Below are 16908 nucleotides of genomic sequence, written 5' to 3' on the forward strand. Positions count from 1 at the left end.
ATGGGCAGTAATGACTTACATATTGATACAGAGTAGGGTTCCAGTTCTACAATGAAAACTTACTCTGTTCTAATACAGTCCTGCAAACACTCACAAATGCTTAATTATGACTAGAATAAGATTGCCAAGGACATGCACTAATAGTGACATACAGAATATAAAGAATGGCGGTAAAAAACCAGAGAAATAAACCCTAAAAACAGAAAGTCATAGCAGTTGTTGAAACAGGGGGAGGTGATCATAGACCTTTTCTGTTTTAACTGACTTCCCATCTATTATTGGTACTTACATACCAGGAAGTACAATAGCTGTCTCATTAGCCCACCCAATCTAGTACCACAGCCAGTGCCAAGTTTTCTGCCTAATGCCAAGAGGTATAACCCAGTACAAGCTACTGCAACAGCATATTGCCAACTTCAGGCAGAGAGATAGTTGTTGGATATGTGGGCACTTGGAGGATGAACTGATGCTTAAATCACAGAAAGAAGGGCTATAACCCCACATTTACAGCAGAGTTCCTACTCATTGCTGTGGTCTTTTAGGATTATAAACCTCCAGGATTTAAAGTAGAAGAAAAAAAAGCCTGCCCTGCACAAAATTTGCATTTGTTTGGTAGATTTTAATTTTTATATTTTTTATACTTTTGACAAATATCGATATTTATTTTTAAGCTTTATCTATTTAAATTTTCACTGTTGCAGGAAATTATGGGGGAGTCAGACAGTTGGGGGAGGCTAGACAATTATTTAATGATAGTTGATGCCAAGATTCAAAAAGTTAAAATGTTGTAAACTGTTAAAACAAAAATTGTCAACATCAGATGCCAAAATATATGAAGTAAATATCCTTAAATCAAACTCTAATAAGTTATCAATTGGCATTTTTCTTACTTTGCCTATCTATAAATTTTGATTACCACCAATGGAATTTTTTTTTTTTCGGTTTGTGTGTGCATCCTGAAATTGACATTCACTAACATTTACCAATAAAAATCTAATCCTTCCATGCCTACATTTAAGGTATAGGAATAAGCACAGATGAGCTCCCTCTTGTGGGGAAAACACAGAAAAACAGAAATGAAAGAGCAAAATGACAGGCAGCTAAGCAAAGGAGCTAGAAGATGGCAAGAAAAAAGAAAAAGTAGTGTAAACTGATCTGAGGTCTTTACAAAAAGGTAAAACCTGTGTCCATTTGCCCAGCCACATAATCACATTAAGTCAGATAACTAAGCACCATCCTGCAGCTGTTGGAACTATTCATGTAAGTCAGAGATTCCCAACCTTTTTATTTTTGCTGTGCCCTCTTTTGGAGATTCATGTCCCTTGAGCACCTCACTCAGCACAGGGGAAAGAGGGGAACCCTTCAAGGTGCTGAGTTTGAAGTCCATGCTAGGGAGTGGGATGGGGGTGGGAAAGAAGAGATAAATCCCCATGTGACAAGAGAGCTTCAGGGCTCCTCCCCGCGGAGGAGGGGAGCTGCTAGAGCAGAGGGGCCTGTGGCGACATGTGCATGGATCCCATAGGTTCGGCTCTGGGCAAGGGGTCCTTAGGGCAGGGGCAGCTCCTCAGCCTCACAGATCTGTGGAAGTCCAGGGTGACTGGACGAGGCAAATCCAGCATCTGGGCCCTTCAGTGGGCAGCCAGATCAAACCACAGGGACCACCCCCTGCCTTGCCCCCTCCCCTGGCACAACGTCCAGTCTGGATCCTCTTAGCAGCTGCACAACTTCCTTGCCTCCCCTTTGGCCTCCATCTCTCCCTGAGAGAACTACCACCTCCCCACACCTGCCGCAGGCTCTGCTGCCCTGTGGCAGCTCCCCAGGGCTGGCCTGTTTCATCCCAGCACAGCCCCCATCTCCACTACGCCCAGATCCCTACTCTCCAAGAAGATTATAAGGTGGTTAGAAAGCTGGCTAGATCGTCAGGCTCAACAGGTAGTTATCAATGGCTTGATGCCTAGTTGGCAGCCGGTATCAAGCGGAGTGCCCCAGGGGTCGGTCCTGGGGCCAGTTTTGTTCAACATCTTCATTTGGATGATGGGATGTATTGCACCCTCAGCAAGTTTGCGGATGACACTAAGCTGGGTGGGGAGAGGTAGATACACTGGAGGATAGGGATAGGATCCAGAGTGATTTAGACAAATTGGAGGATTGGGCTTAAAGAAATCTGGTTGAGGTTCAACAAGGACAAGCGCAGAGTCCTGCATGTAGGACGGAAGAATCCCATGCACCGCTACAGGCTGGGGACGACTGGCTAAGTGGCAGTTCTGCAGAAAAGGACCTGGGGATTGCAGTGGACAAGAAGCTAGATATGAGTCAACAGTGTGCCCTTGTTGCCAAGAAGGCTAACGGCATATTGGGCTGCATTAGTAGGAGCCAGGGGTGGCGAGTTTTATGGGTTCGTGGTGCTTGTGCTCCACCAATATGAGAGCACAGGGTCCCAGCTGCATCAAAGTTCGGAGCCGGGTCTCTTCCCTGGCTTCGTCAACTGCCCCTGTGCACCTCCCCCAGAGTGTCACCCCTGGCCCCGCCCGCTGCCCCTGTGCAATTTAAAAGGACCGGGGTCCCCGCCGCCACCACCGGCAGTGAAACAGGGCTAAGGTGGCTGCCTGCCCACTTGCTTGCTTGCTCTGCTTCCAGAAGCAGCCAGCATGTTCCTGCAGCCCCTGGGGGTGGGGCACATGTCCGCATGCTGTCCCTGCCTTGAGCTGCAGCCAATGGGAGCTGCGGGGACAGTGCCTGTGGGCAGCAGTGCATGGAGATCCCTCTGGCCCCCCACCGAGGAGCTGTTGCCAGAGGGGGGTGCGGGTCACTTTTGGGAGCCACCCAAGGTAAGTGCTACACCCCTCACCCTATCCCGCACCCCAACCACCTGCCCCAGCCCAGACCCCGCACCCAAACTCCCTCCCAGAGCCCATCTCCCACACCTTAACCGCCTACCCCAGCTGAGAGCTCACACCCAAACTCCCTCCCAGAGCCTTAGACGGGGTTGGGAGACAGGACTTGGACCCGTTCTGGGCACCACCAAAAATTATACAAACCTGCCGCCCCTGGTAGGAGCATTGCCTGCAGATCGAGGAAAGTGATTATTCCCCTCTATTCAGCATTGGTGAGGCCACACCTGGAGTATTGCGCCCAGTTTTGGGCCCTCCACTACAGAAAGGATGTGGACAAATTGGAGAGAGTCCAGCGGAGGGCAACAAAAATGATTAGGCGGCTGGGGCACATGGCTTATGAGGAGAGGCTGAGGGAACTGGGCTTATTTAGTCTGCAGAAGAGAAGAATGAGGGGGGATTTGATAGCAGCCTTCAACTACATGAAGGGGGGTTCCAAAGAGGATGGAGCTAGGCTGTTCAAGGTGGTGGCAGATGACAGAACAAGGAACAATGATCTCAAGTTGCAGTGGGGGATCTATGTTGGATATTAGGAAACACTATTTCACTAAAAGGGTGGTGAAGAACTGGAATGGGTTACCTAGGGAGGTGGTGGAATCTCCATCCTTAGGGGTGTTTAAGGCTCAGGAGGTCATCTAGTCCAACCCCCTGCTCAAAGCAGGACCAATCCCCAACTAAATCATCCCAGCTAGGGCTTTGTCAAGCCTGACCTTGAAAATTTCTAAGGAAGGAGATTCCACTACCTCCCTAGGTAACCCATTCCAGTGCTCCACCATCCTCCTAGTGAAAATGTTTTTTCTAATAGCCAACCTAGACCTCCCACATTGCAACTTGAGACCATTGCTCCTTGTTCTGTCATCTGCTACCACTGAGAACAGTCTAGATCCACCCTCTTTGGACCCCCTTTCAGGTAGTTGAAAGCAGCTATCAAATCCCCCCTCATTCTTCTCTTCCGCAGACTAAACAATCCCAATTCCCTCAGCCTCTCCTCATAACTCATGTGTTCCAGTCCCCTAATCATTTTTGTTGCCCTCTGCTGGACTCTTTCCAATTTTTCCACATCCTTCTTGTTGTGTGGGGCCCAAAACTGGACACGGTACTCCAGATGAGGCCTCACCAATGTCAAATAGAGGGGAACGATCACGTCCCTCAATCTGCTGGTAATGCCCCTACTTATACAGCCCAAAATGCTGTTAGCCTTCTTGGGAACAAGGGCACACTGTTGACTCATATCCAGCTTCTCGTCCACTGTAACCCCTAGGTCCTTTTCTGCAGAACTGCTGCCTAGTCATTCGGCCCTTAGTCTGTAGCGGTGCATGGGATTCTTCCATCCTAAGTGCTCTTGTCCTTGTTGAACTTCATCAGATTTCTTTTGGCCAATCCTCTAATTTGTCTAGGTCCCTCTGAATCCTATCCCTACCCTCCAGCGTATCTACCACTCCTCTCAGTTTAGTGTCATCTGCAAACTTGCTGAGGGTGCAGTCCATGCCATCCTCCAGATCATTAATGAAGACATTGAACAAAACAGGCCCCAGGACCAACCCTTGAGGCACTCTGCATGATACCGGCTGCCAACTAGACATGGAGCCATTGATCACTACCCAGTGAGTCCAACGATCTAGCCAGCTTTTTGTCCACCTTCTAGTCCATTCATCCAGCCCATACTTCTTTAACTTGCTGGCAAGAATACTGTGGGAGACCATATCAAAAGCTTTGCTAAAGTCAAGGAACAACACATCCACTGCTTTCCCTTCATTCACAGAGCCAGTTATCTCAACATAAATTATCTCGTCACACAATGCACAGTTAATCAGTGGAACTCACCTGTCTTGGGATGTTGTGAAGGCCAAAAGTATAACTGGCTTCAAAAAAAGAAATAGAACAGTTCATGGAGAATAGGTCCATCAACGGCTATTAGCCAAGATGGTCAGTGCCACAACCCCATGCTCTGGATGTCCCTATATCTCTGGCAACCAGAAGCTGGGCCTGGATGACAGGGAATGGATCGCTAGATAATTGCCGTTCTGTTCATTCCCTCTGAAGCATGCCCACTAGCCACTGTTGGATGACAGGATACTGGGAGAGATGGATCATTGATTTGACCCAATATGGCCATTCTTATGAAACCCAAAAAACAGATTATGAGAGTGGGATGCAGGGCTCGCAGGAAAGCAACTGTCTTGGTCACTGGGAAGAAAGTTGAAGGAAATCTTGCTTTTTCCAATGACTTTTCGTTTTGAGAGAGGGGACACTGTCAGTGCTATGGATTGAGTGAATACGAACCAGTTTACCATGAGATAAACTGCAGGTTCCCAGTGGTAGCTGTCTGGTGCATAATTTGGAATTATCATTTGTATGCAATACTGGATTAAGGGAAAATATGCCCCTGGAGCTCTTAAATAGAATTGGTGGAATTCACAGATTTTAAGGCGAGAAGGGACCAATGTGGTCACCGAGTTTGACCTCCTGAATAAAACAGACCAAAGCACCTCACCCAGTAATTTCTGCATTCAGGTGACAAGAGGCTGTGTAAATTACATGTTGGTAATTTGTCATGAATCAGTGTAACTTCCATCCTAAACCCTCATGTTGATTACTTTCCCTCTTACAATCTCACACTTCTGCTTTCACAGCCTGCAAATTACAACAATGCTCCTTGATGTCTACATTACACCACCACATATGTCACTGCTGAATTTCGCACAATAGAATTAATTTTTGTAAAGTCTGTAGTTCTGAAAGACAATGAATAAAAAAAGACACCTATAATTCAATGGTACAGACTTTTGCAGACACATTTTAGAAGAGTTTAAGGAAGTTATTTTTAATTAATGTATTCAAAGGAAGTCAAAACTTTAAAAGTAAGTCACATCAGCAAAATGATTAAAATTATAATCATGTTTTGCAATGTTGACATGCCTTTTCTACTATAGGCTACAGCTTTCAGTGCCAGCATCATTAAGAGATTTTTCAAATTACTTTTTAAATATCCTTTTCTCCTAGGATTTTCACTTACATCTAATTAGACTACTTACCCCATGCCATGCAATTCCCTGTTGCCAAAACTGCTAAATGTTTCAATAAGTAGGAAAAGGGCATCAATGGAGCAAGACAGATGTAATGTTATTGGTTAATAATAGTGGTGTGAAGCAACTGCCTTAATTATAGAGCTCATTAATTCAGTGTTGAGAAAAAACTTGGCGATAATTCTGTTAAAATGCCTAATCTTTTCAAGACAGCATCCGATTGTGAAAAACTCATTTTACACCTTTAATAAAGAAAGATGGAATAATAATTTAACTAGCAATTATGAAAACCAACATCTGCATAAAAATAAGTAAAACTGTAGGCTATAAAAGTTATTCACCATCAACATAATAAGGATTCCATACTTCCCTTGCTCTGTTTTACCTTTTCAAGTTTACATATCAAAGAATTTGGACCTTAATTGATTTTATTTTGTCTAATTAGTTTTAAGAATGTAAACAAACATTTTATAAGTTGCAGCAGTCTCTTAGATTTTTAGCAAAACTTTTATGTAGGAATGGGCCTCAGTCATAAAGTTTGGTTCTGAAATTCCCCAGAGTTTGAAGGTGTTTGTAATTGGATCGATCACTAACTACCTGGGGTTAGGAAGAAACTTCCCTTTTTACCAGCACCTTGGCAAATAAGGATATGTAGTGGGACCAGCATTATTTAACATATTAAATGAAATTCAATATAGATAAGTACTAGGTGATGCACAGAGAAGGAAAAATTTAAATACTGATGGATCTGTACATCAGTGGTTCCCAAACTAGGGGCACTGCTTGTTCAGGGAGAGCCCCTGGTGGGCCAGGCTGGTTTGTTTACCTGCTGTGTTCGCAGGTTCGGCCGATCGCGGCTCCCACTGGCTGCGGTTCGCCGCTCCAGGCCAATGGGGGCTGCGGGAAGCGGTGGCCACCATGTCCTGTGGTCCGCGCTGCTTCCCGCAGCCCCCATTGGCTGAGAACGGCGAACCATGGCCACTGGGAGCTGTGATTGGCCGAATCTGTGGACACAGCAAGTAAACAAACTGGCCTGGCCTGCCAGGGGCTCTCTCTGAACAAGGGGCACCCCTAATTTGGAAACCACTGCTCTACATTAATTGTAATCACTAGGAAAAAACACATGGGCAACATTATAGACAGCTCTGTGCCCAACAGTGGAAAAAAACAAACAAAAGGTCAGCCTGCATTAATAAAGGGATAGAGACTAATAATAATAAATATTGTAATGCTGTTAGGTAAATCTATGGTATGCCCTCATCTGGAACACTGTTCTCTTGGGTTCCCTAGTAAATACAGTCCATCTCTCAGAAATAAAAGGCCTACAGAAGGACAATGACAATGATTAGAGACACGAAAAGTCTTCCACATGAAGAGAGACTTTAAAAGTTTACCTCATTGAGAGAGAAGCTAACTAAAGGCACATATACTACACACCTTGCTAGCACAAGTATAAATAGCACTGTAGACAGTGAGGCATTGCTTAGGTGAGTAAAGACATGCCTGAACCCTACACGGTTCTCGACAGGCTCAAGCAACGTCTTCCCCGTCTATACTGCTAAAAATAGCAGTATAATGTCCTGCTGCCTCCTTGCCGCCGGAGCTCTTCCTTACTGCAGGGAAAGGAGAAGGAGAAATTTCTCCTTCTCTGGCTGGAGGGATAGGGTCTGGCAAGGAAAGGCAGAAGAGAAAAGCTCCAGCAGCTCCCTGCTGCCTTCCCCCTGCCAGAGCCTTTCACTGGTGTGTGTAATTATATGCTGCAGTGTGGACATAGCCTGCTTTTCTCAGCAGAGTGTAGCTACACATATCCTACATGCTGCTGCCAGTGGTGTGCAGTGTAAACATAGCTGCTGTGGGTATACGGTAGAGGTACAGTAAATACTAAAGAGGTGGTCAGTCAGGCTTTTTTTTTTTTTTTTAATCTCCCCCTCATTGCACAAGAACAAGGGAACATTCCAATAAAATTAAAAGATAATAAACATAAAACTGATAAAAATACTTTCCCCCCACCCAAGTGGCAAAGAGCACAGCATCCAGTAAAGGATTAGATGTTTACAATATATGGGCTATAACATCCTCGGTTACAATAGCCAAAATAATACTTATATACATATTTATATAACGACTATCAAACCACATTTTTCGTTAAAAAAGAGATTCACTAACTTTCTCACATTATGGGAAAAAATTCTCCCTTGGATTATTGTTCATTATGAGGATTTCACATCTTCTTCTAAAATACAGACAACTGATCATATCTAATGTGACAATGTCTATGTTTCTGTACGGAGGAGTCATTCATGGATATTTTCCCCTTTCTGAGTAAGGAGGAGGGAGCATCTCTATTAATAAAGCTCATGGCTCACTTGGAGGAGCCCAGAAATCCTCAGACAGTTCAACTCTTGGATGACTAGATGTTGCTGTTCACAATCTACACCAGTAAAATCTTAGAGAAACAAGAAGACAATTCAGATGTCTCCAATATACTCCTAGTCTGGGACCTGTCTTTATCATCGATAAGATAGACATCCAGCTATGGTGCCTTGCATATTTCTGTCTGACATTCAGCTAACAAGGTAGGTGACAGAGTTCAACATGAGGCAATGGAAAACTACCAAACTTTGGAGACAATGTAGGTCATTAACTACTTCAAGGACAGGGTAGAAATGCTATTTAATCATGTTTGTGTATGTGCAAGCACGTGTACAGATTCACTAAGTTATTTGTGCCTTTTAAAATTAAGAGCTATATATATTAAGATGAAGAAAAAGTTATCACTTACTGACAGAACTGAGAGCAATTCTTCAACACTGCATTCAGGTTTCAACCGATCCTTGAACATCCTAACAGTTTGATGCTTCAAATAGTAGTAAGAAGCAATGCGGCCGTATGTTAGAGGTTCAATGCAACGATTATCCTGTTAGAAGGGAAGAAAATATACCATGAAATGTATAAAAACCACGTGAAAAGATTGTATTTTAAAATAGACAGCGATGAAAATGAGATTGCAAAATGGTTCAACAGCCTCACACTAGTCCAGTTGCCAAACTGATTGGAAAAACCCAGTTTTCAGCATTGACAAACTTGTGAGAGGCTCTATTTCTGAAGTCAGACATGAAATTTCAAGATCTAAGAGCAGGAATTGGGGATTCCCATTGTCTCCTTATTGCAGGAGTTTTGGATTAATGCAGGGCAAATCTATTGAATTGTGTAATAATTAGATAATTAGAGCAACACAAGAACAAACAAAACTTTGCTGAAAAAAATAACAAATTGACATTAAAGATTACCTCTACTGTATTCATAGAATCATAGAATCATAGAATATCAGGGTTGGAAGGGACCCCAGAAGGTCATCTAGTCCAACCCCCTGCTCAAAGCAGGACCAATTCCCAGTTAAATCATCCCAGCCAGGGCTTTGTCAAGCCTGACCTTAAAAACCTCTAAGGAAGGAGATTCTACCACCTCCCTAGGTAACGCATTCCAGTGTTTCACCACCCTCTTAGTGAAAAAGTTTTTCCTAATATCCAATCTAAACCTCCCCCACTGCAACTTGAGACCATTACTCCTCGTTCTGTCATCTGCTACCATTGAGAACAGTCTAGAGCCATCCTCTTTGGAACCCCCTTTCAGGTAGTTGAAAGCAGCTATCAAATCCCCCCTCATTCTTCTCTTCTGCAGGCTAAACAATCCCAGCTCCCTCAGCCTCTCCTCATAAGTCATGTGTTCCAGTCCCCTAATCATTTTTGTTGCCCTTCGCTGGACTCTCTCCAATTTATCCACATCCTTCTTGAAGTGTGGGGCCCAAAACTGGACACAGTACTCCAGATGAGGCCTCACCAATGTCGAATAGAGGGGAACGATCACGTCCCTCGATCTGCTCGCTATGCCCCTACTTATACATCCCAAAATGCCATTGGCCTTCTTGGCAACAAGGGCACACTGCTGACTCATATCCAGCTTCTCGTCCACTGTCACCCCTAGGTCCTTTTCCGCAGAACTGCTGCCTAGCCATTCGGTCCCTAGTCTGTAGCTGTGCATTGGGTTCTTCCGTCCTAAGTGCAGGACCCTGCACTTATCCTTATTGAACCTCATCAGATTCCTTTTGGCCCAATCTTCCAATTGGTCTATTTTTACTCACGGATTCTTAAGGAAGTATAAATTAGTCTTACCTCCCCGATTTCAATACAGTAGGAACATTCCAGGTCAATGAGGGATTTCTCAACAAGGTTTGAAAGGAACTTGTTCATGGTGTCATGGCTCACATCATCTAAATTATAGTAACTAGATAAATTACATAAGCACATTGTCAATATTTAACAATAAAGACATCTTCTCAAAAGACTATGAATGTAACTAGACTGCCATTCTACAAACATGCACAAGCAGCGTGGATGAATCAAGAATCCACACCGGTCATGCAAGTAAACATAGAATTTTTCCCCTTTCGAGTCTAAAGAGAAATCCATGCTTCTTTTTGCTGACTCTTAAATGGACTCTGGGAGTAGCCAAAACAATACTAGGATCTATACATGAAAAGATAACATTTTAAGTATTAAATAGCTGAGGATAAATCAAACAATATGAAACAGTTTATTCTGTAAACTGGAGTGTTTTCCAGCTTGTTTGGCTCCAAGCTTAAATAAGCAATAGTTCTCAGGTAAGGCTATATTTCCTTTAACCAGCGAAGTGATGGAGAAAGAAATGTTTTTGTATTTTGGAATGACAATAATAAAGCTAGCTGTATTGATATATTTTGAAAACACACAGAACACCCAAGTTTTGATTTATTAAACACTAATATTTTTCAGCCTAACTTTTCACAAAACTGAAATTAATCAAAAAAGGCATTTTACATTAGGAGTATTTAGTATACACTGTAGTGTATAGTCTCCTGGTTCTTCTATTTATGTACATTTATCACACTGTACAGTAATAATATTTCTTAGCTATCTGAACTAAAGAAAGATATTTCTAAATGAGCCAGAACATTTGACTATAGCTATGCATAATAATAGAAGACTCATTGACGTTTTGGACGAACTCCTGCACTCCTTATTAGCAGAAGTGAAGCCTGTGGGCCAAAACCTCAGGTTCTTATTCAGACAAAATTAATATCATTTCAATGGGAATTTTGCCTGAATAAAACTGGAGTAATGACACATGAATTTGGCCCCATATGACCACTCAAGAAAGAAAGTGAGGAATTGGCTCTACAATTGGTAAAAGGAAATGAGTATAGTCTTAAATTTTAGTTTCAAACCTTTAAAAATAAATTATGAAATCAAGCAGTGCAATTAAAACACTATTTTAAAGTATAATTCAAACATTTTTAATATAGAAAAGGTCAACAATTCAAAAGCACAATTAAAAAAAAGAGGACACTGAGCTGCTGTGAACTTATGCCTCTTAAATCTGTAAATAGTTGATTTTTTTTTACGTCATTCAAAAATAGCACATTGAAATGGATCCTACAGTTAAATACAAAATGCTTATATGAGATGCTCCTTCATTCACACTTTTGCTTCAGTTACTTTAGAGCTCTTCCGAAAATATCCCAGCATTGCTGCCACCCCTTCAGCTCCGCCACCGGTAACAAGGGAAAGTTCTAGAGTAGTCCAGCGGCCGCTGCTGCCAGCGTTTTGAACATCTCTTCCGATGGCACCAGCAGACTAGAGCCCCGTCTCCACTACTGCTCTGACTATTGCTGATGCACTGGTGTTAGCATAGGTGGGAAAATTTATAAGGAAAAATAAGTCTCATTCCACACACTCTTTAGTTAGTTGCTATAGGTTTCCTTTAATCTAGCATTAGCAACAGAGACTAGAAGTTCAACTGATTTTTTAAAATATTTTCTGTAACACTGAATTTTTAGCAGCCTCTTTATCTGATCACATGTTTTTACTTCAAGCAGCTTACCTGAGAGAAACAGCGTGTTAAATAGCTACACAAGCTTCTTCTGATTTCTTTTCTAGTAATCATACACAGACACAAAATAGGGACATGATTCTCTGCTGCCTTGCATATTTAATTACTCCTGGGCAAAGTGGGTATAAAACCCAGTGTCAGTGAGTGAAAAATTCTGATCTGGTAGCATATTACAACTAATTTTGCACAAGTGTAAATGACTACAAGACCCTAATGTTTTCGGTATACTCATTTTACACTGTGTTCAAAGCAAGTATTCATCATATAGATTTAAAGCAAGAGTGCTGTCCAACTAAAAAACAAACAAACCACCTTTAATGTGTTTAGATAAAAACTTGTGTATCATAGATGATAATGCATTCAGAGCCACTGACCTGTCCAAAGAAAAGCTAATTTGTAAGAAAGTTATTCCTGTATTCCTTTCAGCAACACATCATTAACTTATCTCAGTTAATCTTCAGAATTTTTCAAACAATGTTATATTGATAAAAATGGAAAGCAGTTTACTTCTCTTTATCTTTTATTTTCATTGTCATGACTTTTTAAAAATTTCTCTTTCGGATTGCACACAGCAATACTAAAATGATCTCAGTTTAGGGCCTCATCCTGCTAATGCTCATTTCTGGGTGCAGAGTAGTACGTAGTGTTCGAAAGCTCAGACCAAAAACTAGAATATTTTTAGTACTGCTGTGTGCAGTCCTCTTGAAGTGACAATTTAGTAATGCTGTTATTTTAAAAATGAGATACGTACAGCACTAAGTAATGAATTTTTCAGGATCAGGACCTGTATTAGTAATTTAATCTTATCAAATTCTTGAAAATAGCTTTGTCACTATTGTTGTATTACATGTTCTTTGCCTAATTTGCTGTTCTTTACAGCTTAACAAGAAATCATGATAGGCAAATTTCTTCTTAGAACCCTACAAAACGTAATATTTTTGCAGACATTTTCAGATGTTTTCTAAAATTGCTGATACCTACACTTTTGGCAATTTTGTAGGGAAAAATTTTCCAAGTTCCCAATGCAAAGCTGACTATGAAAAGAAGAATTTTACAGTTATTTGTGATCTTGAGTGAAGTACTGTCAGCGTATATTAACTAGTATCTGTAATAGGGTAAATATAATATTAACCACACCCAAGGGAGCTTCTCAGTCATTCAGTGTACCTTTGTCCCAATAAATAGTGTAGCCATTCAATTGTAAAGACTATATTACTTTGTTTTCAATAATGATTTTATGAATGAGATTATATAGAATTTTGATAAATGCAGATCTGTTTGCATGCTAGTATGTTCAAAGTATATAAACTGTACTTTACATCAGTTCTGCTATGAAGCTATATTACCTAACTATTTAATTACAGATAAAGAATAAAAACAATGCCGTTTCATGCTCACTGCATTGAACCATCTAGTCATTATTTTCCCTTTGCTATAAACAGTCAGCCTACCTTTTTATCAGCACACCATTTCATTTATTTCACTGTGAAACCCAGTTTCACAATAATTGACTTGTCAGAAGCTCTAATTTATGAGGCTGGGCTCTGTAAGCCTTTTCCTATATTGGGCTCAACCTGCACACAAGCAGGGTTGAATATTTACAATGCTGTTAACAGGTGCTGAGTTGTTTAATGATTCTAATAGCCAGAAGCGTACTGAGAAAGCCAGCGGGATCACAATTACAGGCTGTTTGAACACAACAATTACTCGTCCCCTGAGAGGTGTGAAAGTCAAAGGCAGTTTTATACTAACACCATCTAGCACATGGACTAGACAGGCTAACTTCCATTAGTAGTCCACTGGGAAACAGCAATAACAAACCCCTAAGTAACATAAAAATGTACAAAGTACATAAAATTTAAACAATGAAAAACTGAAGGAACTAACTTTTTATTGTCCTTTAAAATAATATATTTAACCCCCTCCCTGCAAACCTAGTAGAGTTTAGCAAGAATAATAAACCATGAAACATGAACTTATTTATCTAATCTAAGCAAGTGTGGAATTTCATCAGTTGAGAATGATAGAGACATGTGTAGCAACATAAAATGTAGATGAAGTTACACAAAACATTTTGGATTTAATGTGGACAGTGGCAATCGTTTCCTGTTTAGCTTATATAAACCTGACCTGAGATCTCTCTGGGAAATTTTTCATCAGGCTTGAAATGGTCCTGCTATAACTGTCAATGCTGTGAAGTCATTTGTTACAGACCCATGTTTTTTGTGTTCAGGTTATACGGTAGTAATAATGACACACATAATGTAAGTGGGTTGCAAAGACAGCTGAAAATGTTACACAAATAATCTTGCTACTGTGAAGGTTTTCTTTTCTTTTTTTTTTTAAAGCAAAATCTACTAAATTCAATACCAACCTCAATGTACGCTTCTTGAGACTTACAACTCTGAAAACACAATATCCTTTAAGTACAAGCTTTAATATGGGATACACATTCAAAGTCATCTTCATATGTTCTTTCCCTTGGCTTGTGGCCCTAGGCAGCCAGAGGAATTCATTGGAAGCGGCACCTTCTGATCACATCCCTGGCAGTGAGATGTCTGTGGTGAATCTATGTTATTGAGCACATCACTGTTAGGGGAAGCACAGTATGCAAGTCCCAGCAGTGTCTGTGGGTGTTTATTGTGTTGGGGACATCCTCTTGAAGTGGCTGAGATTCAATGTTTGATTGGGAAGGGAACTGCCCGGCCTCATTTGAGCCTGTTACTACAGAGCTGATGTGTTACCATTGTATGTGTAGGTTATAATCTTTATGAGTACATTTGTCTACTTATTACTGTCTCGTATTTGCTTACTTGTTCTATGACTGAAAACTAATAAAAATAACTTTTGGCAGGTTATATACTTATTTTATTGTATTCCTTTAAATAGCACCATGGTAGCAAGAACTCTGCTACGTCTCACTTTCTTGATTTGGATTATGTTTATCAGAGGACTCCAAGACATCAGATCCCACTTTCTCGGTGGTCAGAAAGGAATTTGCCAGTGGGTTTACTGCCTTAATTTAGACCTTCACAAGTAGTTTTTCTACACAAGGGAGTTTTTAACCACAAATTCAGAAATACCGGGCACCTGTAAATTTGAGGCATGGCTTGCATGTTGCTTAGATACTTTTCCTGTTGTATGCCCAGATTCATAGTCTATTTGGACAAAGCATGATCCAGAAGAGCAGCTGGATCACGTAATTTGGCTTCTCAGTGTGCAAGTTCTGGGGTCTAACAACATTCTCAGAGGAATATTTTTTTCCCATGGGGTGGGGTGGGAAATGTTCTTGTAATGTCACAATCATCATTACAGGTTAGAGCAACCATCTCATGTGAATGGGATGCAACTTGTGCATGCTAAAGGGTTGTAACTCAATTAGTTGACAATTAAATCCAAAACGCAGTACTCTTCGGACATGTTTGGAATGGAATGGAATTGTAGCTGTCTGGAATAATTTATGGATACTGCATGTTTACCTTGTTGTTGGGATGTTTACTGTATGAATATATTGGTTTAGTTTAATAGCGGGCAGTAAGGAAACCCAAGCGGGCATGGAAATAATGGCTCACAATAAGCAATCCCTGAAGCAAACACTTGAGGATTGTTAAGAGACAATGCCCAAATGTTAAGGTTTGAAGATTTTACTTTCTCTGGAGCCAAACTGCAAAACTAGTTTTGGCTGGAAGGGGTAAAGCCCAGGAATGCAGCAGAAGAAAAGAATGTTGACGGTTTAAAAAGGATCTCTTTCAAGTGAGGGAGGAGTTGTTTGGGGTAGCCAGCCAGAAACACAGGCACCTGGTTCCGGGGTCTGAAGAACTCACCATTCACAATAGATTAAGGAGGAGAAGTAAGGTCATGCTTGTGCAAACGCCCAGCACGCCAAGATTTATGAGCAACAGACAAGGCTGTACTGCAGAAATTCCTCATCATCTAGGTTTCTGACTAACCCTATCAACTTCATGACCCTTCTCTACTCACTGAACTGAAACTAATGTTTTGTGAAACTGACATACAGTACAATTTTTGCTTGGTAATGAAATGAACCAACTTCACAATCTCAAAACATGCTGTTAATCTGTCAATAAAAAGTACTACATTTCCATATACAGTCCCAGATAAGTATGAGTCGCATCATATTTCTGTGCTTCCCAAGGTAATTGGGAAGAAAAAAGTCTTGTTATACTACGTAAATAGTAACATAAGTGTGTTTCATATTTATGACGTAAAAAACAATATCCTGAACTAAAACTCAGAGGCCAAAAGTCCCAAGGAGATAAATAGGTGTTTATCAGCATGGTCTATTAGTCCTGGTTAGGGGTATTAATAAGTTATCATGCTGCAATGTAGTCCCATCCTTTTACCTCTGGACTTTGATTAATATAAATCCCTCTATTCTGATTGGCTACAGCCTCTATACTTCCCCATTCATAAACTTTTGAGTCTTCTTCCCTTCTGTTCTTCTCATTTCACCTAACCTTCTGATACCTTTTTCCTTTGAAGAAGGCTTAGCTCCTCTTCAACTATTAAGAACAATTTCTTTTTAAAGTAAAATGAGAGAGAAAGGTGGAAAAATCTAGGGGCTTGTCTACTCTGGGAATTTTTGTACTATTGCAACCCTCTATAGATATAGGTTCACTATATGGGTGTAAAAAAATGACTTTTGCCAGCACAGCTTAACCCCAGATTGACACCTGCATAAATCATCCTGGTGAAAGTCACCTATCTTTTTGAAATATACCAATATTAGGGAGTTACACTAGTGCAGCTACATCAGTGGAAAAATCCCAAGTGTAGACAAGCCCTAATATTACATGGTTTAGAGAAGAGATGAATAAGAGGAGCCATGAAAGAGCTGCATAAAGCAATGAATGGTATAGAGAAGGCTGTTCTGGTCCTCCTAGTTACCTTTTCTCTTAATACAAAGTAACATCCAATGAAATTAAAAGGCAACATATTTAAAAACTGATGGAAGGAAATGTTTAAATAAATATTAAATAAATATTATCCAGTGGAACTCATGACCACAAGATATTATTGAGGGAAAGAGTTTAGCGGGATTT

At 41.0% G+C, this 16908-nt stretch overlaps 1 protein-coding gene across 6 annotated transcripts in view; it reads right to left on the bottom strand.

Annotated features, from left to right (window-relative positions):
* The window catches only part of ASCC3 (activating signal cointegrator 1 complex subunit 3), a 508597-nt gene that overhangs the window by 63267 nt on the left and 428422 nt on the right, over positions 1–16908 (bottom strand). For 5 of the 6 annotated variants that reach the window (XM_073336867.1, XM_073336864.1, XM_073336863.1 and 2 more), the window contains 2 exons: positions 10090–10201; positions 8700–8834 (listed from right to left, as the gene is read on the bottom strand). In XM_073336867.1, coding sequence (XP_073192968.1) covers positions 8700–8834; positions 10090–10201 — 247 coding nt within the window. Of the gene's footprint in view, positions 1–8699; positions 8835–10089; positions 10202–16908 lie in introns of those variants that run through there. The other variant, XM_073336868.1, reaches the window with a different exon arrangement.

The sequence above is a fragment of the Lepidochelys kempii genome, chromosome 3 (assembly GCF_965140265.1).
Source record: "Lepidochelys kempii isolate rLepKem1 chromosome 3, rLepKem1.hap2, whole genome shotgun sequence".
NCBI classification, from domain to species: Eukaryota; Metazoa; Chordata; order Testudines; family Cheloniidae; genus Lepidochelys; species Lepidochelys kempii.